A 27,616-nucleotide genomic window follows, 5' to 3' on the forward strand; every position below is an offset into this window, starting at 1 on the left:
TGGTCATCGCAGCCAGATGGATGGCTCTGTTTTCGAATTCTGTCAGAGCTTTGATTTCCAGCATCCCTCCACCTGCCTGTGACCTTTCCCTCCTCTTGTGAGCCAGTTTGTCCTGCATGGATAGAGATGGGGAATGTGTATCGGGACTGCTGCCAGGCCTGTGTGGGTGGTGAGTGGTCTCATGGACGGGTTGAGGACAATGACGGTGGTTGTGAAATAGTGAATGGTGATGTCCCTTGCACTGGCAGTGAGGGCCCTGTGGATGTGTGATGGGTTTGTGAGTGTGTGAGTTGGGAGCGATGAAAAATACCCTGGCGGAATGGAGATCATCATTCATCCCCTTGTGGCATTGGGTGGCTGTTCTCCTCTGCAGGGCGTTCGTGCTGACCATTGCTACCACCGCCTCCCAAGCTGGGTTGCTGATATTGCTGCCCATCCTGCGGCCAGAGCGTAGGTAGAGCAAATCCTGTCGGGCCTCCACGGCATCCAGCAGTCGCTCAAGGGACCCATCGCTGATGTGGGGCCTGCAGTCTTTTTGTCTTTGCAGACCATATCTTCCGGACAGCAGTGATGAGCTGGTGGCGATGAGCGCTTTGCTGGCGGCTGCCTTTTAAAGATGGCGGCCGGCGTGATGCAACAGGGGGATTATGGCAAGCGGGCGACTGGGAGCCTGCCCGCTATGGAAACGACGTTTCCCAGGAATGCATAAATAATGAGGCGAGCTTGGGAAGATACGGCGTGAAAACCTGCCACTTTCGTCAGTGGGTAAGGCTCTATTTTACCCGCCCACTACTGCACTTAGTGCAATTTTGGGAAAATTCCGCCCTTCAGCACTGGGCGTTTCCATGAGGCCACCCTACCAGGCTCATTGGTTAATATCAATGTCATTTAAAATCATTTTCAAGTTAGCGAGTACCTGCAACAAAAGATCCTATCAGACCCATCCGTGTGTTACGTGCGCCATTCAATAACCTCATAGGTGATCTTGGCCTCATCTCCACTTCCTTACCACCTCCTGACATCATTGCGCACTCGCACGATCTTTTGGTTGGTGGGCATACGCGAGAGTCGGCAGCGCACACGCCAACAATTAAAGCCCTTAAATAATTAATTAATTTGTACTTTTTGTTGCCCTCTCAACTGTTCAGTTGGTGGGTGGGTGAATAAGCATGGCAGCCTTTGCATTAAACATCCAATTAATGTACAATTAACACAGCAGTCAGATGGCGATTAAAATTCTAACAGATTTCCATTTGCATCATAGGATCCTGCTTTGCAGAAATGCGAGGTTCCCACCAGATTCAGATGTGCATTTTTGGCCACCCAAAATACAGCGATATTTTTTACTTGTCACAGGCCTGAAATGGGGTGAGAAATTGATCTTCCGCACAGTTTCAATGGATTCGTGTAATGGTAACATGCTGCATACAGGAAATGTAGTTTAGAGGTACTATTTTTGTAAGCTGGAAAATTGCCTCAATGATATCTGTTTAGATAACATTGTTTCCTTATTCGTTCTTGAGATGTGGACGTCACTGGCTAGTCCAGCATTTAGTGTCATTCCCTAATTGCCCTTGTTCAGAGGGCATTTAAGAGGTGAGCAGAGACAGAGGCAGGTGGGGGAGAGGTGAGCAGAGCCAGGGGTGGGAGGGGTTGGGGGAGGTGTGAGCTGAGCCAGGGCAGGTGGGGGTGGAGTGAGCAGAGCTGGGGGGGGGGGGGGGGGGATCGGGGAGGGGGTGAGCAGAGCCAGGGGCGGGTGGGGGAGGGGTGAGCAGAGCCAGGGGGCGGTGGGCATGGGGGAGGTGTGAGCAGAACCAGGGGCGGGGGGTGCGGGAGGGATGAGCAGAGCCGAAGGTGGGGGGGGGGGGGGGGTTAGTGAGCAGAGCAAGGGGCGGGTGGGGGTGGGTGTGAGGTGAGCAGAGCCAGGGGCGGGTGGGGGTGGGGGTGAGGTCAGCTGGGTGAGTGGGGGAGAAGGTGAGGTCAGCAAAGCCAGGGGCGAGTGGGGGAGGGGGTGAGCAGAGCCAGAGGCGGGTGGGGGAGGGTGTTGAGCAGAGCCGGGGGAGGGATGGGAGGTTTATGCCTGCTAGAGGCAGCCCTAAACAAATCAATGTCAATAATTGGTAAGTACCAGTCAAACGACCCAAATTTACACATGAAAAGTCCTGACAGGACCATCAGCGTGGGCTCCCATGGAGCCATTTCTGCAGAATGGCAAGTTCTGGTTTTCAGTGTGTTGCTGTTCGCCGCTATTGGGACTGGAAGATCCGGGCCACTATTTCTGTTAATGTCAGTGAACAGAGAAAAATATACCCAAATAGATGTTGTTTATTTCACTTTAATTTCAATGGTACTCTCAAATTATAAACTAGTAAAAGTCATGATGCAAATATAAAACAATTTTAGAAAATGTCTTGCACTATCAGGGAAACATAAGATTGCAAAATGTTATTTGAAGCACAGGACAATATTTTTTGAAAAAACTCACTGAATTACTGCCAAGAAAATGTAATATGGAATCAATCAGACATGGAAACCGTACCTTTAGTGCACAATACTGGTATCTTGTAATTTGGTGGTTTCTGTCACTATAGCGATCCAGAGGAGTAAACATGACGCTAAATGGCCCTGCCCATTGGCTGAACAAGATAAAAAGATGATGACGCAAACTCTGTTGTGGGAATAGGAATCTGCGGTGATGTACTACAAAGGAAAAAAAAATTAATCTCTACTGTTTGAAGGAAACACATGACAAAATTGTAAGAGTGGCTAAATAAAAGGCTACTTCTGTGTCATCAGTTACATGCTTCAGAAGACAAATAAGCTATTTTAAAATGCGATACCACAAGTTAGAATACACTGCTTTCATAATTAATCTGATATAATATTGCTTTGGTATACATTACTCCTGGCACAAATGATTAATGGTTGTCTATGTTCTGCTACTGTGCTTTTATACTGTATCAAATAAAGCAGTTGAAAGAAACTATTTTGTCAACATGATGAGGCCAAAATAGAAAAGCTTTTTTCAAAATGTTTCAGCTGGTCATAGATTGGGACATAGCCCATTGATGGAATCCAAATTCTACTTTGAAAGTTAGAATAGTCAGTATTATCACACTCCAAAAGGAATTCCAGTACTTTGAGATTGGAAACATTTAAACAAGCTTAATTATGATGAGAATTAAAAGATACTCCTGGAATTGTCATTGTAAATTGAAAATTTTCACTGGATTACTTTGAACAGAATTGAGTTATGGCATTTATTTTTTCCCTGTACTGTATTCACTTTTGGTCCATTTTTGTGTTCACTGAATTTAATGTTTTCTTTTGGCATTTTGTTTATTTTCTATTTGTTTGTTAAAAGAAGTAAATTGTGCTATTAAAATGTCCTCCCAATCTTCCTTGTGGAGAATGTGGATGCTCATGTTGGTCAAAGAAAGAACCTGATGTAGAAATGGCAAGCGAGAGCAGCAATCGAAAGCAGATGCCTATGCCATTATAATTTTTTAAAAATGCCAATTTTAAAATACTGCATTCAGTGGGATTTTATTAGCTCCTCTTGATTAAATCCAAAACCTGGGAATTCTAGTCAAAATTATTAAACTTTGGAGCAGGCAAAACAGAATGAAAAAAATGCATGCTGATGTAAGGATAAAACATGTTTAAGAGATGGATAAGGTGGTGAGAGATTGCAGAGCTCTGAGATTCAGAGGGATCTGGGTGTTCTATTGCATGAATCACAGAAGGCTAGTATGCAGGTACAGAAAGTAATTAGGAAAACTAATAGAATGTTATTGTTTATTGTGAAGGGAATTGAATATAAAAGTAGGGAGGTTATGCTTCAGCTGTCCAGGGCACTGGTGAGACCACATCTGGAGTACTGTGTACAGTATTGGTCTCCTTATTTAAGGAAAGATATAAATGCATTAGAAGCAGTTCAGAGAAGGTTGACTAGACTAATGCCAGGAATGGGTTGGCTTATGAGGAAGGTTTGTACAGGTTGGGCTTGTATCCACTGGAGTTTAGAAGAGTAAGAGGTGACTTGATCGAAACATTTAAGATTCTGACAGGTCTTGACAGAGTGGATGTGGAGAGGATGTTTCCTCTTGTGAGAGAATCTGGAACTAGGGGTCACGGTTTAAAAATAAGGGGTCGCTTATTTAATACAGAGATGGGGAGAAATTTTTTCTCTCAGAGGGTCATGAGTCTTTCGAATTCCTTTCCTCAAATGTCAGTGGAAGCAGCGTCTTTGAATATCTTAAAGACAGAGTTAGATAGGTTTTTGATTAACAAGGGGGTGACCTCGAAGGGGTGTGGCTTTTCCACGTGATCTTATTAAATGGCAGAGCAGGCTTGAGGGGCCAAGTGGCCTACTCCTACTGCTGCTCCATGTTCGTATAAGGCTAAATTGATGTTCAATTGCAAGGAATATTAGCATACTCTAAAGAATTAGTGCTAAGTAAAATTTAAACATACTTTACTTACAATCGTATATGTCAAATAATTTGCACTTTAGACACAGGGAATTAATTATAATGCAGATCTGGGAAGGCACTATGTAAACAATCAAACTACTGGCCATGAACATCAAGGTTTAATTACAGAAAATCATCCATCCGGTTTTGGTATTTTTTTAATTCATTCACGGGATGTGGGCTTCGCTGACTGTGCCAACATATATTGCCCAACCCTAGTTGCCCTTGAGAAGGTGGTGGTGAGTTGCCTTCTTGAATCGCTGCAGTCCATGGGGTGTAGGTACACCCACAGTGCTATTAGGAAGGGAGCTCCAGGATTTTGATCCAACAACAGTGAAGGAATGGCAATATGTTTCCAAGTCAGGATGGTGAATGGCTCGGAGGGGAACTTCCAAGCAGTGGTGTTCCCATCTACCTGCTGCTCTTATCCTTCTAGATGGTAGCGGTTGTGGGTTTGGAAGGTGCTGTCAAAGGAGTTTTGGTGAATTCCTGCTGTGCATCTTGTAGATGGCACACACTGTTGCAACTGTGCGTCAGTGATGGAGGGAATGAATGTTTGTTGATCTGGTGCCAATTATGCCAATCTGGCTACTTTGTCCTGGACGGTGTCAAGCTTCTTGAGTGCTATGGGAGCTGCACTCATCCAGGCAAGTGGGGAGTATTCCATCACACTCCTGATTTGTACCTTGTAGATGGCAGACAGGCTTTGGGGAGTCAGGAGGTGAGTTACTCATCGCACGATTCCTATCTTCTGATCTGCTTTTGTAGCCACAGTATTTATATGGCTAGTCCAGTTCAGTTTCTGGTCAATAGTAACCCTGAGGATGTTGATAGTGGGGTATTCAATGATGGTAATGCCATTGAACATCAAAGGGCAATGGTTGGATTCTCTCTTGTTGGAGATGGTCATTGCCTGACACTTGTGTTGCGCAAATGTTATTGCCACTTATCAGCCCAAGCCTGGATATTGTCCAGGTCTTGCTGCATTTGGACATGGACTGCTTCAGTATCTGAGGAGTCGTGAATAGTGCTGAACATTGTGCAATCATCAGGGAACATCCCCACTTCTGACTTTATGATGGACGGAAGGTCATTGATGAAGCAGCTGAACATTGTTGGGTTGAGGACACTATCCTGAGGAACTCCTGCAGTGATGTCCTGGAACTGAGATGACTGACCTCCAACAATCACAACCATCTTCCTTTGTGCTAGGTATGACTCCAACCACCAGAGAGCTTTCCCTCTGATTCCCATTGACTCCAGTTTTGCTAGGGCTCCTTGATGCCACACTCTGTAAAATGCAGCCTTGATGTCAAGGGCAGTCACTCTTACCTCAGGAGTTCAGCTCTTTCGTCTATGTTTGAACCAAGGCTGTAATGAGGTCAGGAGCTGAGTGACCCTGGCGGAACCCAAACTGGGCGTCAGTGAGCAAGTTGTTGCTAAGCAAGTGCCACTTCATAGCACTGTTGATGACCCCTTCCATTACTTTACTGACGATCGAGAGTAGACTGATGGGGTGGTAATTGGCAGGGTTGGATTTGTCCTGCTTTTTGTGCACATGACATGCCTGGGCAATTTTTCACATAGCTGGGTAGATGCCAGTGTTGTGGCTGTACTGGAACAGCTTGGCTAGGGGTGTGGCAAGTTCTGGAGCACAAGTCTTCAGTACTATTGCCGCAATATTGTCAGGGCCCATTGCCTTTGCGGTATTCAGTGCCTTCAGCCGTTTCTTGATATCACGTGGAGTGAATCGAATTGGCTGAAGACTGGCACCTGTGATGCTGGGGATCTCCAGAGGAAGCTGAGATGGATCATTCATTGGGCACATCCGGCTGAAGATTGTAGCAAATGCTTCAGTTTTATCTTTTGCACTGATGTGCTGGGGTCCCCCATCGTTGAGGATGGTGATATTTGTAGAGCCTCCTCCTCCAGTGAGTTGTTTAATTGTCCACCACCATTCACGACTGGATGTGACAGGACTGCAGAGCTTATATTTGATCCATTGGTCGTGGGATCGCTTAGCTCTGTCTATCACTTGCTGCTTTTGTTGTTTGGCATGCATGTAGTCCTGTGTTATAGCTTCACCAGGTTGACATCTCATTCTTAGGTACGCCTGGTGTTGCTCCTGGCATGGCCTCCTGCACTCTTCATTTGTTCAAAAATGTGTTCATGCCATTGAGTGCAAACTGTTATGCAAGATCAGAGTACACACACAATTCTATTGGAGTGAAACTGAAACTGATAAGGTGATGAGAATAACATATATATGGAATGGTTAAAATCTTAAAGGCAGAATTTTCAGTTTGACATTTGGGGGGGCAGGTCCCGCACGTCCGCACGTAAAATGACGCATGGTGACGTTGGGCGAACGTCATCACGATATTTTGCTGGGCAGGCATGCGATGAAGTCTGATGCCTGTCAAACGTAAAATGGCGGCGCGGACTCGATCACGGGCGGTGATTGGGTTCGTGCCTGCACGTGCCCACACCCGCTCTGTGCCCCACCCCCCCCCCCCCAACAATGGAAAATTCTGCCCTAAGAGTTTAAACATTTCTGATATGACATACGTGATACAGCTTAATGAACAGGGAATGAAAACAGTGAGTAGACTACTCCAAAAATTCAGCTTTCATTCAGCAAAATCATTTAGTGAGCTATTTGTCTTCAATTTTACTACCTTTATTGCTCTCCTGGAAGAGCAGGAGCCTTGGCCAAGTAACACTACAATTGCAGGCCCCCTACTGTTGCCTGGCTGACATTGGGTAACTCAACACCCATTAAGGATCAAAACTGGGACTTGTCTGATGCTGTATCTCTCAGTAGCATATCAGACAGTGTGATTTTTTTCAATAGGAATGAAGATGCAAGCTGAAGCTTGAATATTTAGGCTTGGCTTGGTTCAACCATCTCATTGGAAGAACATGGACTCAAATGAAATTTGCTAGTAATCTAATTTACAAGATTTGAAGCTAGAGATTACTTTTAGCGTCATAAGTGGATGAATGCTTAATGTATTTACAAAACATTTCTCTCAACATTATTAACCAGTTTTAACCCATTTATTTAAAAATAATACAGGATTGAGATTGATAGGTTGTGTCTTTCGTCTTGGGTATAATCTTAAAATTCATGAGAAGGTGGATAAAAGCTAAATCAAAAAAACATTTCTTCAACACAAAGGATTGTGAGAAATTGGAATACACTGCTCTAGAAGGCCTTACATTCAAAATCGACTGAGATGTTTAAAAACAGACACTTATTTGGAGAAAAGAGGAGTAAATTCAAAGTAGCAGCACCATTGGGCCAAATAAGCTACTCCCGCTTTCATGTTAATAAAATAAAATAGTGAATTGAGGAGTGTCATACAATTGAATTAAGTATTGATCAAACACTTATCTCCAACACTATTCTTTATCCCACGATTGTGTGAAGACCTTCACTAGAGTGTACCTGTGAACTAGAAAAATTCCAAGCAGGATTGGAATTGAACATGTGCAGAGCATTATGCTTCCACAGTTGGTCTTTTTGGGCATAAAAAATCCAGCATTTTTTCCAGTAGTATTTCCAGCATTATAGCCATTTTCCCACAATAATGAGCATTTACAAACATTTATTAACTTAAATTAACAAACCAGGTCTAGCTCAAATACTTTCACCCCAGCTCTTCACACATAAAACACAGTTCCAGTGACCTTGGACTTTAAATTCCATCTGAGTTCATTCTCATTCTTAGGCATTATAAATGATAATGCTTAAATTATCACATTCATTATCATAGTCCTTTAAATGATCCACATTTAAGACTGTGGCATTCACGGTCTTAAATGTGGATCATTTGACGGACTACGTAATAATATATTTCCTTTTCCTTGTAGCAATGTTAGAAAATTAATAGACACCACAGTAGCACTTCATCAAAACAAAATTACATTTCTGGACAAATCAGTAATTGCTGCAACATAAGGCAGTATCCAAAATACTCCCATTCTATTTACCATTTGGAGAACTTCAAAAATATATTTAAATTAATTATAAATATGTATAAACCTTAATTAAAATGTATTACATTTCTCCTCAGTTTTGTTAAGTCCTATTTATAGTTTAGGAATAGCTACATTTAAAAATGAGGAGTAATTTTCAAACTTTGGAAGCCCAACTTGTCAGGAATGCACATTGGAAATATGGGTGCATGTTGTTTATAATTTTCTAACCACCTGCACTAATAGTTAGAAAATGCTGAACAGCAAGTCCCTAAATTTCTGCTACGTGCTCCCCGAAGTTGAAGTTCCCTTCCAGAAATGTGAAGTCAGAAAGTTAGTTCTGTTCTGTTTGTTTCGCGTCTCTAAAGCCTTTTTATTGGTAAATATCATAAAAATTTAAATTTACTTTTGGAAAATTCAGGACAAAACTTGCCACACTGGGCTCATGAAATTCACAACCATCCCTCAAAGTAGAAAATGAACAGCACAGGTAGAATGGCTTTACCTGGAACACACTGGATCAAATTGGCTACCATTGCACTAAAATGAGCTCGGATGTCTTTTAGAATTTCAACATCTTTGTCATTTTCTGCCTCCAACAGCATCCGGGTTAAATCGACATACTCTAAGAACAGGGCTCCCAGTGCCAAAGTATCCCGTTCTAAAGCTCCATTAGTACTAGCAAAGAGAAAGAAAACTAAGGTTTATTCAATGTAGTTGAAGACTAAATGCCATTTATTTACAACAATTAATTTAAACACAATGGGGATAATTGTCATCTATTTGCTTAAATTGATTAAAATGGTTAAAATGTAATACAAATTTTGCTAGAAAGATAATGTACTAATGGTACTCAGTTTTTCAGAATCAGTCCATTTGTATTATTATTCATAGTTCCAAAAGCATCTTGGATGTGTGTAGTAGTGGTAGGAGCAGAAAACTGTAGGTTACATTTAAAGGGCTTTGGAGAATTAACAAGAAATTGCAGAACAGAGGCAAAACTTCTTGTAGTCTTTGGGAAAATTTTTAAAGCATTTCGACCCATTGGCAGTCTTTCTAAAGGCCGATGGCAGAAAGGCAAAAACGTGACAAGCAAACAGTGAAGGGAATATGTAGGCATGAGTCATGCAGACTAGTAATGTAGTAGCTAGTACCTGACCACTTACGAATGGTGATGCAGTGGAATGGTCTCACATGAGATTGTAAAGTGAGCAAGTCTGTTTGCCACTCAATGGCACTGTTTCTACAGGTTACCTTTGCAGTATGCTTGGAAGGATTTGGAGGCAGGCCCGCAGTATAGATGACCAACACTTTCACACATGGTGAAGCCAGGTGCTATGTGGTAGCTGCAGATGTCTTAGCAACAGATGGCACAAACCTGCATTTGGCTTTCTGAAACCACAGAATCTATTAAGACACAGTTGCTGCCAGATAGGTGCAACAGTGCCTGCATTTATAATTGCTGGTATCTTGACAGTGAGTGCCTTGGCATACATTCTTTCATGCAGTAACAAGAAAAAGCATGACATAATGCAATTGGAGTATGTCCATGGAAGAATCAAATATTAATTGAGTGGGGTTCACATATCTTATTTGTGCTATCTAGTCTGCAGTCCCAGGGCTGACTTTTAACCCTGACATGGGTGAGTATGAATGCAGAGGCTAATTAAGGTAGGTAACAGGCTAACTGAGGCCAATTATCAGAGGCCGGTGGGAATATTCCAGTCAACCTCTCAAATTTCTTTTGGTAAATAATATTTGGTCATCTATTTAGCTCATCTATGCTGTTTATTTTGATACCTTCCTGGGTAACTTAATCCTATGTGAAATTCTTCTCCTTAAATTCCCTCTTAAGTCCTGTGGGCAGAATTTTCCCCTCGGCGGGCGGACGCGTGCCCGGCCTGCTTGCGCATGAAATTATGCGCTTTTACGTTGGGCATGCGTCCCGAAGTCAACGCGCAGTCGCGCAATAGTTCGGTCGGCGGGTGCGCACAGGAATCAACAGTGTGCCTGTCGACAATTAAAAGGCCTGTTAAGGCCATTAAAGAATCAATTAAGTTAAATTTTTCGCTGCCCGTCCAATCTTACGGTTGGTGAGCAGGTGGAAAGGCCAAGCGACCTTTGCATTTTTTTGGAAATTTCATCCATGGGCGGGATGATGTTTCTAAAAGCAAATAAAAATGAAATAAAAGTTTTAAAATTGAATTAATAACATGTCCCTACTCATGTGATAGATTCACATGAGGGGACATGTTTTATTACATTTTTCAATTCTTTATTTTTTTTTTAAACTCTTCATCTCCCTGAGGTAGCTCTGTGCCTCAGGGAGACTCTGAAGCATGCATTCACGTGCATGCGTGAAGTTCACCCAGTTCGTCCTCCTCTCCCCGCCCGCACAGGTAGTGCTGAGCGTTACCGCTCACGTTTCACGCTGGGTGGGCCTTAATTGGCCCAGCAGCGTGAAATCGCTTTCCGGCTTTGATCACGCGCGGCCGTTGACTTCCCGACTGCTCCTGCCGAGCCTGCCCGATGAGGGCTAAGTTCTGCCCTGTCCTTCTTAAATAGTCACCAAGTTGTTTCCAGAGCTACAAAACAGATCTCAGCCTTGTTGATTCTGTTTTGCATCTCAAGACTACCGATCACATATCTAATAATAGATACTGAATTATGTGTGGTACAACAGAAAATTTTGTTAATCTTTTCCTTCATTTTATTGCAAACTTACTTGTCACTTATGACCCCAGCATCAGCTAGAAGTTCAAATATCCTTAAAAGTTGCAGTCGTAATAAATCTCGACGCTCACGACGCTTCTTGTTCTAAAGCAGATTACAGAAAACAGAAATCCACAGAGGCTGAATGGTAAAGCATAACAAAATTAAATTTCTAAAGAGTAATAGTAAATGTAAATCTAACTCTGTTGTAATTAAATTATTGCCATGTGTGCCCTGCTTGAAGGTTGGTCCTTGACTCATTGTCTGCTGATGCATCATCTTGAGCTGTTGGCAGCTTTTGTCAATGATGGCTAGCCATTGTTTTCTACTCTCAAGGAAAGGGTGAGGAGGCAGATCCCAAGTCTACCACAGCCAGAGCAGGAAGTGAATCCACACTGTTGGCGTTATTCTGAATCACATTCTAGCCATTTAGCCAACTGAGCTAACTGGCCCCTCTCTGTATACATTACTTAAAAACAAAATCTGAATTTCCTCTCTGAAATTAGCATAAAAATGCCAAGGAGTCAGAGGAGTGGTAGGTGCAGAATTTAGTTCAGGACCCAATTGAGTGGGGCCCCTCCATTTTTTCTGCCTATCAAACATTTTGCCAGAGGTAAGGGTGGTTCCATTAAGGGCTGGGTAGGAGGGGGAAAAGTTTTAACTATTTAATGGCCTGAGGGTGGGATCTTAAATTTAAGAGACTGGTTTCGATAATGCAATCTATTGCAGAACAATCGATTACTGAAATCAACATAATACAGAGCTATGAATTTTAGAAGGCTCTAGATCGTTGGGGCCTACATTACATACAGGAATGTGCTGTACCAATTTCCTTTCCCTCAGCTGGTCCTTGGCATGATATTTAAACGTCCCTGACCCTGGTGGGATGGGAGCAGATAGCAAATAACGTCTACAAAACAAAGAACAAAGAACAAACAAAGGTACAGCACAGCAACAGGCCCTTCGGCTCTCCAAGCCTGCGCCGATCATATTGCCCGTCAACTAAAACATTTTGCACTTCCGGGGTCCGTATCCCTCTATTCCCATCCTATTCATGTATTTGTCAAGCTGCCTCTTAAACACCAATAACGTACCTGCTTCCACCACCTCCTCTGGCAGCGAATTCCAGACACTTATTACCCTCTGCGTAAAAAACTTGCCCCGCACATCTCCTCTATAGTTTTCTCTTCTCACCTTAAATCTATGTTCCCTAGTAATTGACTCTTCCACCCTGGGAAAAAGCTTCTGACTATCTACTCTGTCCATGCCACTCATAATTTTGTAAACTTCTATCAAGTCGCCCCTCAAACTCCGTCACTCTAGTGAGAACAATGCGAGTTTCTCCAACCTCTCCTCATAGCTAATAACCTCCAGACCAGGCAGCATCCTGGTAAACCTCCTCTGCACCCTCACCAAAGCCTCCATATCCTTCTGGTAATGTGGTGACCAGAATTGCACGCAATATTCCAAGTGTGGCCTAACCAAGGTTCTATACAGCTGCAACATGGCTTCCAAGGCTTTTATACTCAATACCCCTACCAATGAAGGCAAGCATGCCATATGCCTTCCTGACTACCTTATCCACCTGCGTTGCCACTTTCAGTGACCTGTGGACCTGTGCACCCAGATCCCTCTGCCCATCGATGCACTTAAGGGTTCTGCCATTTACTGTATAATTCCTGCCTGTATTAGACCTTCCAAAATGCATTTGTCTGGATTAAACTCCATCTGCCATTTCTCCGCCCAAGTCTCCAACCGATCTATATCCCGTAGTATCCTTTGACAATCCTCTTCACTATCTGCAACTCCTCCAACCTTAGTGTCATCTGCAAACTTACTAATTAGCCCAGTTACATTTGCTTCCAAGTCATTTATGTATACCACAAACAGCAAAGGTCCCAGCAATGATCCCTGCGGAACTCCACCAGTCACAGCTCTCCATTCAGAAAAGCACCCTTCCATTGCTACCCACTGTCTTCTATGACCAAGCCAATTCTGTATCCATCCTGCCAGCTCACCTCTGAACCCGTGCGACTTTACCTTCTGTACCAGTCTGCATGTACCTTGTCAAAGGCCTTACTGAAATCCATGTATATAACATCCACTGCCCTTCCATCGTCGATTAACTTTGTCACTTCCTCGAAAAACTCGATCAAGTTAGTGAGACACGACCTCCCTTTCACAAAACCATGCTGCCTCTCACTAATACGCCCATTTGCTTCCAAATGGTAGTAAATCCTGTCACGAAGAATCTTCTCCAATAATTTCCCTACCACTGACGTAAGGCTCACCGGCCTGTAATTTCCTGGATTATCCCTGCTACTCTTCTTAAACAATGGAACAACTTTGGCCATTCTCCAGTCCTCTGGGACCTCACCCGTAGCCAGTGAGGATACAAAGATTTCTGTCAAGGCCCCAGCAATCTCCTCCATTGCCTCCCTCAGTACTCTGGGGTAGATCCCATCTGGCCCTGGGGACTTATCCACCTTAATATTCTTCAAGACGCCTAACACCTCCTCTTTTTTGATCTCAACATGATCCAGGCTATCTACACACTCTTCCCTAGACAAATCGACCGCTAAGTCCTTCTCTTTGGTGAATACTGATGAGAAGTATTCATTTAGCATCTCTCCCATTTCTTCTGGCTCCACACACAGATTCCCACCTCTGTTCCTGAGTGGGCCTACTCTTTCCTTGGCTACCCTCTTGCTTTTTACATATATATAAAAGGCCTTGGGATTTTCCTTAATCCTGGTTGCCAGTGACTTTTCATGTCCCCTTTTAGCCCTCCTGAGTCCTTGCTTAAGTTTCTTCCTACTTTTTTTGTATTCTCCACGGACTTCATCTGTTCCCAGCCTTCTAGCCCTTACGAACGCTTCCCTTTTCTTTTTGACTAATCTCACAATATCCTTCGTTATCCAAGGTTCCTGAAACTTGCCATGCTTATCCTTCATCTTAGCAGGAACATGCCGGTCCTGAATTCTTATCAACTGACGTTTGAAAGCCCCCCACATGTCAGTTGTTGATTTGCCCTCAAACATCCGCCTCCAGTCTAGATTCCTCAGTTCCTGCCTAATATTGTTATAATTAGCCTTCCCCCAATTAAGCACCTTAACCCGAGGACTCCTGTTATCCTTATCCACCAGCACCTTGAAACTTACTGAATTATGGTCACTTTTCCCGAAATGCTCTCCTACTGAAACTTTGACCACCTGGCCGGGTTCATTCCCTAATACCAGGTCCAGTATTGCCCATTCCCTAGTTGGACTATCTACATATTGTCTCAGGAAGCCCTCCTGGATGCACCTTACAAATTCTGCACCATCCAAACCCCTAGCACTAAGTGATTCCCAGTCAATATAGGGAAAGTTAAAATCACCCACCACAACAACCCTATTGCTTTTACATCTTTCCAAAATCTGCCTACATAAGTGTTCCTCAATCTCCCGCCGGCAATTGGGAGGCCTATAGTAAACCCCCAACATTGTGACTGCACCCTTCCTATTCCGGAGCTCTACCCATATTGCTTTGCTGCATGAGCACAACGAGGTGTCCTCCTGTTGTACAGCTGTGATATTCCCCTTAACCAGCAGTGCAACTCCCCCACCTCTTCTACATCCCTCTCTATCCTGTCTGAAACATCTAAATCCTGGAACGTTTATCTGCCAATCCTGTCCATCCTTCAACCAAGTCTCTGTAATAGCAATAACATCATAGTTCCAAGTACTAATCCAAGCTCTAAGCTCAGCTGCCTTGCTGGTTATACTTCTCGCATTGAAACAAATGCATTTCAGACCCCCAGTCCCAATGTGTTCAGTAATTTCTCCCTGCCTGCCCTTCCTCTTAGTCCTACTGGCCATATTCACTGGTTCCCAGTCCTTTATTTCACCTGCTGACCTATTGCTCTGGTTCCCACCCCCCTGCCATACTAGTTTAAACCCTCCCAAGTGACACTAGCAAACCTCGCAGCCAGGATATTGGTGCCCCTCCAGTTTAGATGCAATCCGTCCTTCTTGTACACGTCCCACCTGCCCCGGAAGAGATCCCAATGATCCAGATATCGGAAACCCTCCCTCCTATACCATCTGTTCAGCTACATGTTCAGCTGCACTATCTTCCTATTTCTAGCCTCACTGGCACGTGGCACAGGGAGTAATCCTGAGATTACAACCCTAGAGGTCCTAGAGAGAGGTTCAGCCCCACCTGCCCTTCTACCTGCAAAACAGGACATCAGAGGCTGACTTTCACCTAGCTATTATTCTTGCACCTGACCCTACTTCTCAATTTTTAGATTCGCCAAGTTCAAAATTCAAAATAAACTTGTATTTTCATATACGTATTTTCCCCTAATTTGTCATAAGTAATTAAACAATAATGTTCAATCAGAACAAACATGAGTTGATAGCATTTAGGGTGTTCAAGAAAAATAATCAGGTTTACGCTTTCTCTATCATGAAAGAAAAGTCTCAAAAACAAACCTCTGGTCGGCGTTCAAGAGCTTCCTTCATCAATGGATGTAGCTCTTCAACTAATTCTCTGAATTAAAAAAAGAGAAAAAAATAACGACGTCTTTAATGGTAAGGTATATAAACTTAGATATTATTGTTGGCTCTAACAACAGAAAAAGGCCACTGCTTAAGCAGAAATAGTAACCTATTTAAAATAAATGGGTTAAAAAGCTAGGTTAACACCTGTATTTAAGTGGTGGACAAAAGGTGCTGCGTCTGCTGAAGCATCATGCCATCATGCGGTGGCTGCCAATTAAGCTGGGGAGGCCTGGGGCCCATACAATTCAAGGGCAGAGGTGGGAAATGAGGTGCTGATGTCAGTGTTAGCTGACTCAATGGCAGGTGCTGGTACCATATTTAAAGGGCTACCAGCCCTTCATACGCTACTCCTTTGTTTTAAATGATTGCCTGCCCTACTGTCAGAAGGATCCTCTTGCTGCCTAACTGGCCAAAAGACCCTTCCTGCTGCCTGTCTGGTCAGAAGACCCTGAAGAAACTGAACAGGAGCCTGCTGCGACCATGGCAGAAGACAGACCCTGTGGCCCCATGACCCCCTGCAGTTTCTCCTCCAGGCTGTACTGGCAGGCAAGAGGTTCTCTTCCCAAGTGACAGGAAGAAGAGACCGGCCATGCAAGACTGAACAGAGGTTACAGAGGATGTCTGCAGCTGTTGGGTAATAGCCTAAACCTGGGTGCAGTGCCACAATTGTGTCAATGACCTTCTTCACTCCAACAAGCTGAATTCTCTATGGTGCTTTGCTCTTTGGGGCACGTATGTGGCTATGCAAGAAGGTGCACTTGGTGGGGAGAGTGTGACCACCCAGTCAGTGTCAAGGAGGTCAGGCAGCAGCATATCATGTCAGAGGCACGGCTGCATCTCGACACGAGGTGCATATCTGTTTTCACTGACTCCCAAAAGGTCTCTCGAGAGCAGATGTATGGAGGAGGCATTTGTGAGCTCTCACCATGGACTAAGGCACTGTCCTAAGCAAAGGTGTCGTGCTAGCCTTTTTGGGGAAACTAACTGTGCTCATCCTTCTGTTTGCAGGAAAAACAGGCACACAATAATAAAGAGAGGGCCAAAGACAGTGGAGTGATCCCAGACCTGTGTATCCTGACCCCGACACAAGAGGTCCAGGAACTGGCTGGGTCTCAGCGCAGCTGATCGATTGCTGACAGTGGAACAAGAATATTATCATGGAAGAGTGAATGAATGAGTCCAGGGACAGAAGAGTGCTTCTGGCCCACACATGAAGCGCAGCGCTTATGTGTCCAGTGGTGGGCACATGGAGCTCCATATCAGGCATATTTGAGATCAGGAGATGGAAAGTCCTTAAACTCTCAACGTTTGTGTTCTCTCATTCAGGTCACGGTTATTCAGAAGGAAGCACAGCTGGAGAGATCAGGGGCTAGCCATCCACCTCTGAGGAGAATGAGGGATCATCAGGGAGAATAACTTCACATTATTCCCCTGTTCTCTCCACCAGCACAAATACTCCCATGTTGGTGGGTACGCACTCATTATTAGATTCAGGGTCACAAGCTGGTGAACACATTGCAGATTTGCCTGATGGAGGCTGTGGGAGGCCAGGCCCATGCTGAGCCCCAGGTTGATGATGTACTTCTGGAGATTTTAAAAATTCATTTACAGGATGTAGGCGTTACTGGCTAGGCCAGCATTTATTGCCTATCCCTAACTGCCCTTGAGAAGGTGGTGGTGAGCTGCCTTCTTGAACAGCTGCAGTCCCTGTGGTGTAGGTATGCCCATAGTGTTATTATGGAGGGAGTTCTAGGATTTTGACCCAGCGACAGTGAAGGAACAGTGATTTATTTCCAAGTCAGGATGGTGAGTGGCTTGGGGGGGCACTTCCAAGTGGTGGTGTTCGTCAACAACACAGCACCTGCTGCAGGTGGTTTTAATTTTCCAAAATTCCCTAGATTCGAGGAAGGTTCCATTAGATTGGAAAATAGTGAATGCACTCCTTTATTCAAAAAGGGAGGGGGACATAAAATAAGAAACTACAAGCCAGTTAGCTTAACAGCTGCCATAGAGAAAGCGTTAGAAATGTTATTAAAGACATAGGCCAGGATTTTCCCATCGGCAATGTGGGGGTGGGGCCTGCTCGCCGACGGGAAGATGACGTCGGGAGGAACCTTCAAATTTTCAGGAAGGCAGGCGGACAGCGAAATCAGCTGTCTGCCCGCTGACCTGTCAATGGCCAATTAAGGCCATTGAGAGGATAATTAAGATTGTTAAAGACCCTGCCCATCCAACCTTAAGGCTGGCGGGCAGGCCAGGAGCCCCATCGGGCTCCTGATTATACATGAAACTTCATCCACTGGCGGGATGAGGTTTCATGTCCGTTTTTAAAAAGTTTCATAAAGTTTGTGTGTTTCTTATTAACATGTCCCATCTCGTGTGACATTGTCACATGAGGGGGGCATATTAATAATTTTAATATTTTTCTATTTTTGGAATTTTTTTTAACTGTCAGTAATCTCCCTGAGACAGCACTTGGTCTCAGGGAGCAGTGCGCTCTTTCGTGCGTATGCGCGAAAGAGTGCACTTTGATAGATGGGGAATCCCATAGCGCTTCCTGTCGGGCAGGGCGCTGGGCGGGCCTTAATTGGCCCTCCCACTCAAAATGGCAGTGGGCCCCGTTTCAACGGTGGAGTTCGGCTGCCCGCCCACCGCCGAGTCGGTGGGACCCACCAAGGGCAAAATTCTGCCTATTATATCTGGGCACTTAGATAAATTCAACATAATCAGGCAGAGTCAACATGGTTTTGTGAGAGGGAAATCATGTTTAACCAACTTATTGGAGTTTTTTGAAGTAACGTGCTGTGGATAAAGGGGAACCAGTGGATGTACTCTACTTTGATTTCCAGAAGGCATTTGATAAGGTGCCACATCAAAGGTTATTGTGGAAAATAAAAGCTCATGGTGTAGGGGGTAGTATATTGACATGGATAGAAGATTGGTTAGCTAACTGGAAACAGAGAGTAAGCATAAATGGGTCATTTTCTGACTGGCAAGATGTGATGAGTGGCAGGCCACAGAGATTAGAGTGCTGGGGCCTCAATTTTCTACAATTTATATAAATGACCTAGATGAAGGGGCCGAAGGTATGGGGCAGGATTTTCCCACCGTCAGGGAGGGGGTTGTGCGGGAGTAGGCGGGTTTCCGTCAGCACCCCAGCCGCCATTTTACGTGGGAGGGCCAATTAAGGCTGTGCGCTCCCTGTGCGGGCGGGGAGGATTCCCTGAGCCGGGAGTGCACTCTTTCGTGCATGTGCGCAAAAGAGCGCACAAGAGCTCACTGAGGCAAAGTGCTGCCTCAGGGAGATCGACTCAAGATTCAAAAATTCATCAAAGGCAGAAAAAAATTCCTGACGTCCTGTCATGTGACACTGTCAAATAAGCTGGGACATGTCAATTTTTTTAATTTAAACATTTTATACAGATTTTAAAACCCTCATGAAATCTTATCCCGCCCGTGGATGAGGTTTCATGTTTTTTCTGAAGGCTGCCTGGGCTCTTTGCCTGCCTGCCAACATTAAGCTTGGATGGGCAGCTCAGTTGGTTGTTTTAACTGCTCGTTAACTGGCCTTAATAAGCCTTTGACAGTTTGGCGGGCACACAGCTGATTCTGCTACGCGCCCGCCGAACTGAAAATCTAAATGGCGCGGGGTGATGTCGGGACGTATGCCCGATGTCACCCCGCATCATTTTACGCATTGGTGAGCGGGCCCCATGCCCATGGTTGCTAAATTTGCTGATGATACAAAGGCAGATAGGAAGGATTTGTGTAGAGAACATAAGGAGGACACAAAGGGATATAGATAGGTTAAGTGCATGGGCAAAGATCTGATAAATGGAGTATGGTGGGAAAATGTGGAATTGTCCATTTTGGCAGGAAGAATAAAAAAAGCATGTTACCTAAATGGTGAGAGATTGAGGAGCTCTAAGATTCAGAAGGATCTGGGTGTCCTAGTGCATGAATCGCAAATGGTTAGTATGCAGGTACAACAAGTAATTAGAAAAGCTAAAAGAATGTTATCATTTGTATTCAATTCCCCTCACAATAGAAGTAGAGAGGTTATGCTTCAGTTATACAGGGCATTGCTGAGACCACATTTGGAGTACTGTGTATAGTATTGGTCTCCTTATTTAAGGAAGGGTGTAAATGCATTGAAAGCAGTTCAAAGAAGGTTTACTAGACTAATACCTGGGGCAGAATTTTCCCCCCGTTGGGGGGGAATTTTGATGGGTGGGTGTGTGCAGGCGCGCTTCTGATTGGTGCCCCCGATCGGAGGCGCCTTTTTACGTGGGTGGGCCAATTAAAGCCCGCCCAGTGTGACGTCCGCAGGGAAGCGCTATGCACTTCCTGTGTGGGCGGGGGGGGGGTGCGGGAGCCCTAAAATTGGGAGTGCTCTCTTTCGCACATGCGCACGAAAGAGCACACTCATCTCCCTGAGGCTAAGTGCTGCCTCAGAGAGATTGCCTCTACTGTCAACAGTATTAAAAATAGAAAAAAAATGCCCTTACATGTCCCCTCATGTCACATGAGTTGGGACATGTTCATAATTTCCATAACAACTTTATTAAAATTTTTAAAACCCTACATGAAATCTCATCCCGCTGGTGGATGAGGTTTCACGTTTTTTCTAGTTGCCGCCGGGGCTCCTGGCCTGCCCGACAACCATAAGGTTGGACAGGCAGGTCCACTAATTACTTTAATTCATCTGTCAATGGCCTTAATTGGCCATTGACAGGTTGGTGGGCGCGCAGTTGATTTTGCTGCGCCCCCGCCTTCCTGAAAGCTTAAATGGGGTGGGGTGACCGACGTCATCCAGCGTCAATTTACATGTCGGCGAGCGGGCCCCGCCCCCACTCACCGATGGTAAAATCCTGCCCCTGGAGTGGGAGGGTTATGGTATGAGGAAAGGTTGGACAAGCCGCTGGAGTTTAGAAGAGTAAGGGGAGACTTGATTGAAACATAAAAGATCCTGAGGGGTCTTAACAGGGCTGATGTGGAAAGAATGTTTCCTCTGGTGCGAGAATCTAGAACTAGGGGTCACTGTTTAAAAATAAGGGGTTGTCCATTTAAGACAGGGAAGCAGAGAATTTTTTTCTCTCAGAGGGTAGAGTCTTTGGAACTCTCTTCCTCAAAAGGTGGTGGAAGCAGAAACTTTGAATATTTTTAAGGCAGAGCTGGATAGATTCTTGATAGGCAAACGGGTGAAAGTTATCAGGGGTAGGTAGGAATGTGAAGTTGAGGTTACAGTCAGATCAGGCATGATCTTATTGAATGGCGGAGCAGGCTCGAAGGGCCTTTAAAATGCATAACACCCACCCAAGCTGTTCAAACAGCCATTTCATTTAAAGCTGCATTGCAAGTATTACTCCACAGCACTTCTGTGACCCAAATAAATTTGTTGAAATTCTGGGCTTCTGTGTTTACTTTTATTTTTAAGGAACCGTACAGAACCCTCAAATGACAAGATAGTCGCTTGAAATACATAGATTATTATTCCATACTGAAATTTATAATTATTGCTGGATTAAAAATGATAAAAGAGATAATAAAGATCTGACTTTATTATAATTGCTATGTTTTAGTAGGTAAAGCCAAAAATGATCCTTGGGGTACCTGAACACCAGAGAATTTGTCCTTCCAAATCCCAGTACCAGTGATTCTGTAATTTCTATGCTTTCAGCACGCATCAATGGAACCAGTTGTTTCAACAATACTGCTACAGATGGCGTTCCTATGACCTGTGCAATGATAAATAATGACAACCCTATAATACTTTGAAAGACTTTCTAGTACGCATAGCTCATGATTTCATCTTTTACCTAAAAGGCCTTCAGTCATTTCATAACAACAATTCCAAAAATGCAGCTAATACATTTTTGTTGTCTAAAATTCAACAATGATACAATAAAACTTACATTTCACAATTGGATCCAGTCTATTTTTTTGCATTCTCGTTCTCTCAAATTTTTGTCAAAAAAGGCAACAGGATAATAAGAAATTCAGCTGTCTCTTCTTTCTACGATTTACAGATTTTAAAACCCAATGTTGCTGTTATCTAATAACAAATTTATCTAATCTCTGCTCTTTAAACTTTGATGGTGTCCTGTGTAATGATCCTGTTCCCTTCACCTACACTCTGGGCAGAATCGTCCATGCCCACTGGCATCGGGCGTGCTCGGCAGCATGAGTGGGCAATATGGCGAGAGGGCCAAAAATTGGTGTCACGCGTCGTGAAACCAGTTTGTGATCGTCTGCTCAGCCCATCGATGGCGGGCTGTGTTTCCCACCAATGGACATCGGGAACCTCATTGTAGTACATCTGCATATCATTATAAGGCCAGCCTGCCAGAATCATCCTGCCCCGCTGGATCACCCCCTGACACATGACGACGTGTTTCACAACAGCATATATAAGGCTTGCATTTGGCGGGCTGCACTTTGAGGGGAATTTGGAGGTGAGTACACAGTAATGTTGTGCAGCACTCGCCCAGGTCACCTGTTGGACTTCAAAGTTGTGGCACATCGGAGGTGTGGAGGCAAGGGCTGCCCTGAGTTGAGGCGACTTGGGGGTGGGACAAGGGTTGCCCTGTGGTTGAAGGTAGTGTGCAAGCACGTGCACGGTGGGGGGGAGGGAAGCAGCTACGCATTAGGGAAACTTTGTATAAAGTGATAATTCCTCTGCAACTAAGACTTCAGACGCAGCCACAATGACATGCGTGGAGTCGGGCCTCTATCTTATCTGCCCATTCAAGCAGCGCAGAGGCATGCAAGTGCCACCAAGTGCGCCTGAGCTTTTCACTCCTTGGGCACAGACTGCAAACTAACGAGTGTTTTAGTGGACTCATTAGTTTGCAGTCTGTGCCCAAGGGTTAGGGTTAGGGTTAGGATGACTGGGTATTTTGTATTATCTCCTTGCTAAAGCTGGTCATGGAGCAGTCACTGGTGGAAGCGCTCACAGCTCCTTACAGTGTCATTATCCCGGTTTGGACCAGTCTCCCCCATGGTTCAAGCTAACAGTGCAGCCTTGTAGTGTGGGTTAGGAGAATGCCTGCGCCTGAGCTGAGAGCGCAGCCTGCAGTCCAATGGGCAAAGCTGCTGTCAAATCGATCAGGTGGAGTGGGGTGGAGGTGGTTGGGGTTTCAGGCAGCCATACAGCACACTAAACTCTGGCCATCCAAGTGATAGCTAGCACTCTCCTGGATGCGTTAAGGGGCCTTCAGACTTAACCAAGAGAGGCTCTTAGAATATCCAAACGAAAAACGAATTAGGAATAGTAGGCCACTCAGCCCCTTGAGCCTTCTCCACCATTCAATCTCAACCCCAATTCCTGCCAAACCCGATATCCTTTCACCCTTTTCTTAATCAAGGATCTATCTAGCTCTACCTTAAAAATATTCAAAGATTCAGCTTCCACTACCTTTTGAGGAAGAGAGTTCCAAAGACTCAACCCTGAAAAAAAAATTGTCCTCATCTCTGCCTTAAATGAGTGACCCCTTATTTTTAAACAGTGACCCCTAGTTCTAGATTCTCACAAAAGAGGAAACATCCTCTCCACATTCATCCTGTCAAGACTCCTCAGGATCTTAAAGGTTTCAATTAAGTCGCTCCTTCCTCTTCTAAATTCCAATATATACAAGTCTAACCTGTCCAGCCTTTCCTCATAAGACAGCCCACCCATTCCAGGCTAGTAAACCTTCTCTGAACTGCTTCTAACACATTTACTTCTTTCTTTAAATAAAGAGACCAGTATTGTACACACTCCAGATGTGGTCTCACCAATGCCCTGTACAACTGAAGCATAACCTCCCTACTTTTGTAATCAATTCTCTTCACAATAAACAATAACATTCTATTAGCTTTCCTAATTACCTGCTGTACCTGCATACTAACCTTTTGTGATTCATGCACTAGGACACCCAGATGCCTCAATCTCAGAGCTCTGCAATCTCTTACTTTAGATAATAAGTTTCTTTTTTATTCTTCTTGCCAAATGAATGATTTCTACATTTGCCCACATTATGATGGAGTGGGAAACGTTACTTAAAGGGATGACGGTGGAAAGGCAATGGCAAACATTCAAAGAGCGCATGGGTGAACTGCAACAATTGTTTATTTCTGTCTGGCACAGAAGTAAAACAGGAAACGTGGCCAAACCATGGCTTACAAGGGAAATTAGAGATAGTATTAGATCCAAGGAAGAAGCATACAAATTGGCCAGAAAAAACAACAGACCTGAGGATTGGGAGCAGTTTAGAATTCAGCAAAGGAGGGCCAAGGGATTGATTAAGAAGGGGAAAATAGAGTACGAGAGTAAGCTTGCAGGGAACATAAAAACTGACTGTAAAAGTTTCTATAGGTATATGAAGAGAAAAAGATTGGTGAAGACAAATGTAGATCCCTTACTGTCAGAAACAGGGGAATTTATAATGGGGAGCAAAGAAATGGCTGACCAACTAAATACATACTTTGGTTCTATCTTCACAAAGGAGGACACTAATAACATACCAGAAATGTTGGGGAACACAGGGTTTAGTGAGAGGGAGGAACTGAAAGAAATCAGTATTAGTAGGGAAACGGTGTTGGGGAAATTGAAGGCTGATAAATCCCCGGGGCCTGATAATCTACATCCCAGTGTACTTAAGGAAGTGGCCCTAGAAATAGTGGATGCATTGGTGGTCATCTTCCGAGATCCTATATACTCTGGAACAGTTCCTACAGATTGGGGAGTAGCTAATGTAACCCCACTATTTTAAAAGGGAGGCAGAGAGAAGACAGGGAATTATAGACCAGTCAGCTTGACGTCGGTAGTGGGGAAAATTCTAGAGTCCATCATAAAAGAGTTAATAGCTGAGCACGTGGAAAACATTGGCAGAATCGGACAGAGTCAGCATGGCTTTATGAAAGGGAAATCATGCTTGACAAATCTACTGGAATTTTTCGAGGATGTAACTAGTAGAGTTGATGAGGGGGAGCCAGTGCATGTGGTTTATTTGGACTTTCAGAAGGCTTTCGACAAAGTCCCACATAAGAGATGGGCGTGTAAAATTAAAGCGCATGGGATTGGGGTTGGTGCATTGAGATGGATAGAAAACCGGTTGGCAGACAGGAAACAAAGAGTAGGAATAAACGGGTCTTTTTCCGAATGGCAGGCAGTGACTAGTGGGGTACCGCAGGGATCGGTGCTGGGACCTCAATTATTCACAATATATATTAATGATTTAGAATTAAATGTAAAATCTCCAAATTTGCAGATGACACAAAGCTGGGTGGGAGGGTGAGCTGTGAGGAGGATGCAGAGATGCTTCAGTGTGATTTGGACAAGCTGAGTGGGCAAATGCATGGCAGATGCAGTATAATGTGGATAAATGTGAGGTTATCCATTTTGGTAGCAAAAACAGGAAGGCAGATTATTATCTGAATGGCTATAAATTGAGAGAGGGGAATGTGTAACGAGACCTGGGTGTCCTTGCACACCAGTCGCTGAAGGTGAGTATGCAGGTGCAGCAGGCGGTAAAGAAGGCAAATGGTATGTTGGCCTTCATAGCCAGAGGATTCGAGTACAGGAACAGGGATGTCTTGCTGCAATTGTACAGGGCCTTGGTGAGACCGCACCTGGAATATTGGGTGCAGTTTTGGTCTCCGTATCTGAGGAAGGATGTACTTGCTATAGAGGGAGTGCAGCGAAGGTTTACCAGACTGATTCCTGGGATGGCGGGACTGACATATGAGGAGAGATTGAATCGATTAGGATTACATTCGCTGGAGTTCAGAAGAATGAGGGGGCATCTCATAGAAACTTATAACATTCTAACAGGACTAGACAGGGTAGATGCAGGAAGGATATTCCTGATGGTGGGGGAGTCCAGAACCAGGGGTCACAGTCTGAGGATATGGGGTAAACAATTTAGGACTGAGATGAGGAGAAATTTCTTCACCCAGAGAGTGGTGAGCCTGTGGAATTCATTACCACAGAAAGTAGTTGAGACCAAAACATTGTATGTTTTCAAGAAGGAGTTAGATATAGCTCTTGGGGCGAAAGGGATCAAAGGGTATGGGGAGAAAGCGGGAGCAGGCTATTGAGTTGGATGATCAGCCATGATCATAATGAATGGCAGAGAAGCTCGAAGGGCCAAATGGCCTACTCCTGCTCCTAGTTTCTATGTTTCTATACTCCATTTGGCAGATCTTTGCCCACTCACTTAACCTATCTCTGTCACTTTGTCGCTCTTCACGTCTTCTTTACAATTTACTTTCCTACCTATCTTTGTCTCGTCAGCAAATTTAGCAACCATTCACTCGGTCCCTTCATCCAAGTCATTTGTATAAATTGTAAAACGTTGAGGCCCCAGAACTGATCCCTGTAGCACACCACTCGTCACGTCCTGCCAACCAGAAAGAGACCCAATTATGCCAACTCTCTGCTTCCTGTTACCTAGCCAATCTTCTATCCATGCCAATATGTTACCCCCTACACCATGAGCACTTATTTTCTGCAATAACCTCTCATGTGGCACTTCAACAAATGCTATGTGGAAATCTCAGTACAGTACATCCATCTGTTCCCCTTTATCCACAGTATATGTGACTCCTTCAAAGAACTCCAATAAATTGGTTAAACATGATTTCTCTTTTACAAAACCATGTTGACTCTGCCTGATTGCCTTGAATTCTTCTAAGCGCCCTGCTATAATGGGCAGAATTGTCCCAGATTTGCACTAAGTGCGGTAGCAGGCTTACTCGCCAGCCGCAATGGAGACTTTTTACGCTGTGTCGTCCCAAACCCGCCGCATTAATGATGCATTCCTGGGATACTTGCAGTTTCGATGGTGGGTGGACACCGATTTGCCTGCCACGCCGTTGTGAAACATGTTGGCGGGAAGTTCACGGATGATCCAGCAAAGGTGGGGGGGGGGGTATGAGTCTGGTGGGCTTGCCTTATAATGATATGCCGATGTATTACAATGAGGTTCCCGATGTCCGATGGCGGGAACGTGGCCTCACCATCGGCAGGCGGAGCAGACAATTGCAAGCTGGTTTCACGACGTTGTGAAACTGATTTTTTGCTTTCTCGCCATATTGTCCGCTCACACCACCGAACATGACCGACACTGGTGGACACGGAAAATCCCGGCCTGCATCTTTAATAGATTCTAACATTTTCCCTATGACAGATGTTAAGCTAATAGGCCTATAGTTTCCTGCTTTCTGTCTCCCTCCCTTTTTGAATAAAGGAGTTATATTTGCTATTTTCCAATTTAATGGAACCTTCCCCGAATCATGGAAAATTAAAACCAGTGCATCATTTATCTCACTAGCCACTTCTTTCAAGGCCTTAGGGTGAAGTCCATCAGGATCTGAGGATTTGACAGTCTGCAGACCCAACAATTTGCTCAATATTACTTCCCTGGTGATTGTAATTTTCCAGAGTTCCTCTCTCTCTTCCATTTCCTGATTTATAGCTATTTCCATTATGTTACCTGTGTCCCCTATAGTGAAGACTGAAGCAAAATACCTGTTTAATTCATCCGTCATCTCCCTACTTTCCATTGTCAATTCCCAGGATGCACTCTCTATAGGACAAATATTCACTTTGTTAACTCTTTTCCTATTTAAATATCTAAAGAAACTCTTACTGTCTTTATATTACCAGCTATGCAAATAACATTCGCGCCACACAAGTGTCAGGCAATGGCCATCTCCAACAAGAGAGAATCCAACCATCACCCCTTGATGTTCAATGGCATTACCATCACTGAATCCCCCACTATCAACATCCTGGGAGTTACTATTAACCAGAAACTAAGATGGACTAGCCATATAAATACTGTGGCTACAAGAGCAGGTCAGAGGCTAGGAATCGTGTGACGAGTAGCCCATCTCCAGCCTGTCCACCATCTACAA

At 44.3% G+C, this 27,616-nt stretch overlaps 1 protein-coding gene across 6 annotated transcripts in view; it reads right to left on the reverse strand.

The window, feature by feature from the left end:
- LOC144682720 (protein furry homolog) overlaps positions 1–27,616 on the reverse strand; it is a 520,809-nt gene that overhangs the window by 206,414 nt on the left and 286,779 nt on the right. For all 6 annotated transcript variants that reach the window (XR_013577095.1, XM_078545350.1, XM_078545351.1 and 3 more), the window contains exons 23-27: positions 21,329–21,453; positions 15,647–15,704; positions 11,182–11,273; positions 8,962–9,134; positions 2,540–2,700 (exon numbers count right to left, since the gene is read on the reverse strand). Coding sequence is in view for 5 of the 6 variants with exons in the window: in XM_078545350.1 (XP_078401476.1) it covers positions 2,540–2,700; positions 8,962–9,134; positions 11,182–11,273; positions 15,647–15,704; positions 21,329–21,453 (609 nt within the window). In the remaining variant the exon portion in view is untranslated. The remainder of the gene's footprint in view (positions 1–2,539; positions 2,701–8,961; positions 9,135–11,181; positions 11,274–15,646; positions 15,705–21,328; positions 21,454–27,616) is intronic.

The sequence above is a fragment of the Cetorhinus maximus genome, chromosome 7 (assembly GCF_964194155.1).
Source record: "Cetorhinus maximus chromosome 7, sCetMax3.hap1.1, whole genome shotgun sequence".
NCBI lineage: Eukaryota > Metazoa > Chordata > Chondrichthyes > Lamniformes > Cetorhinidae > Cetorhinus > Cetorhinus maximus.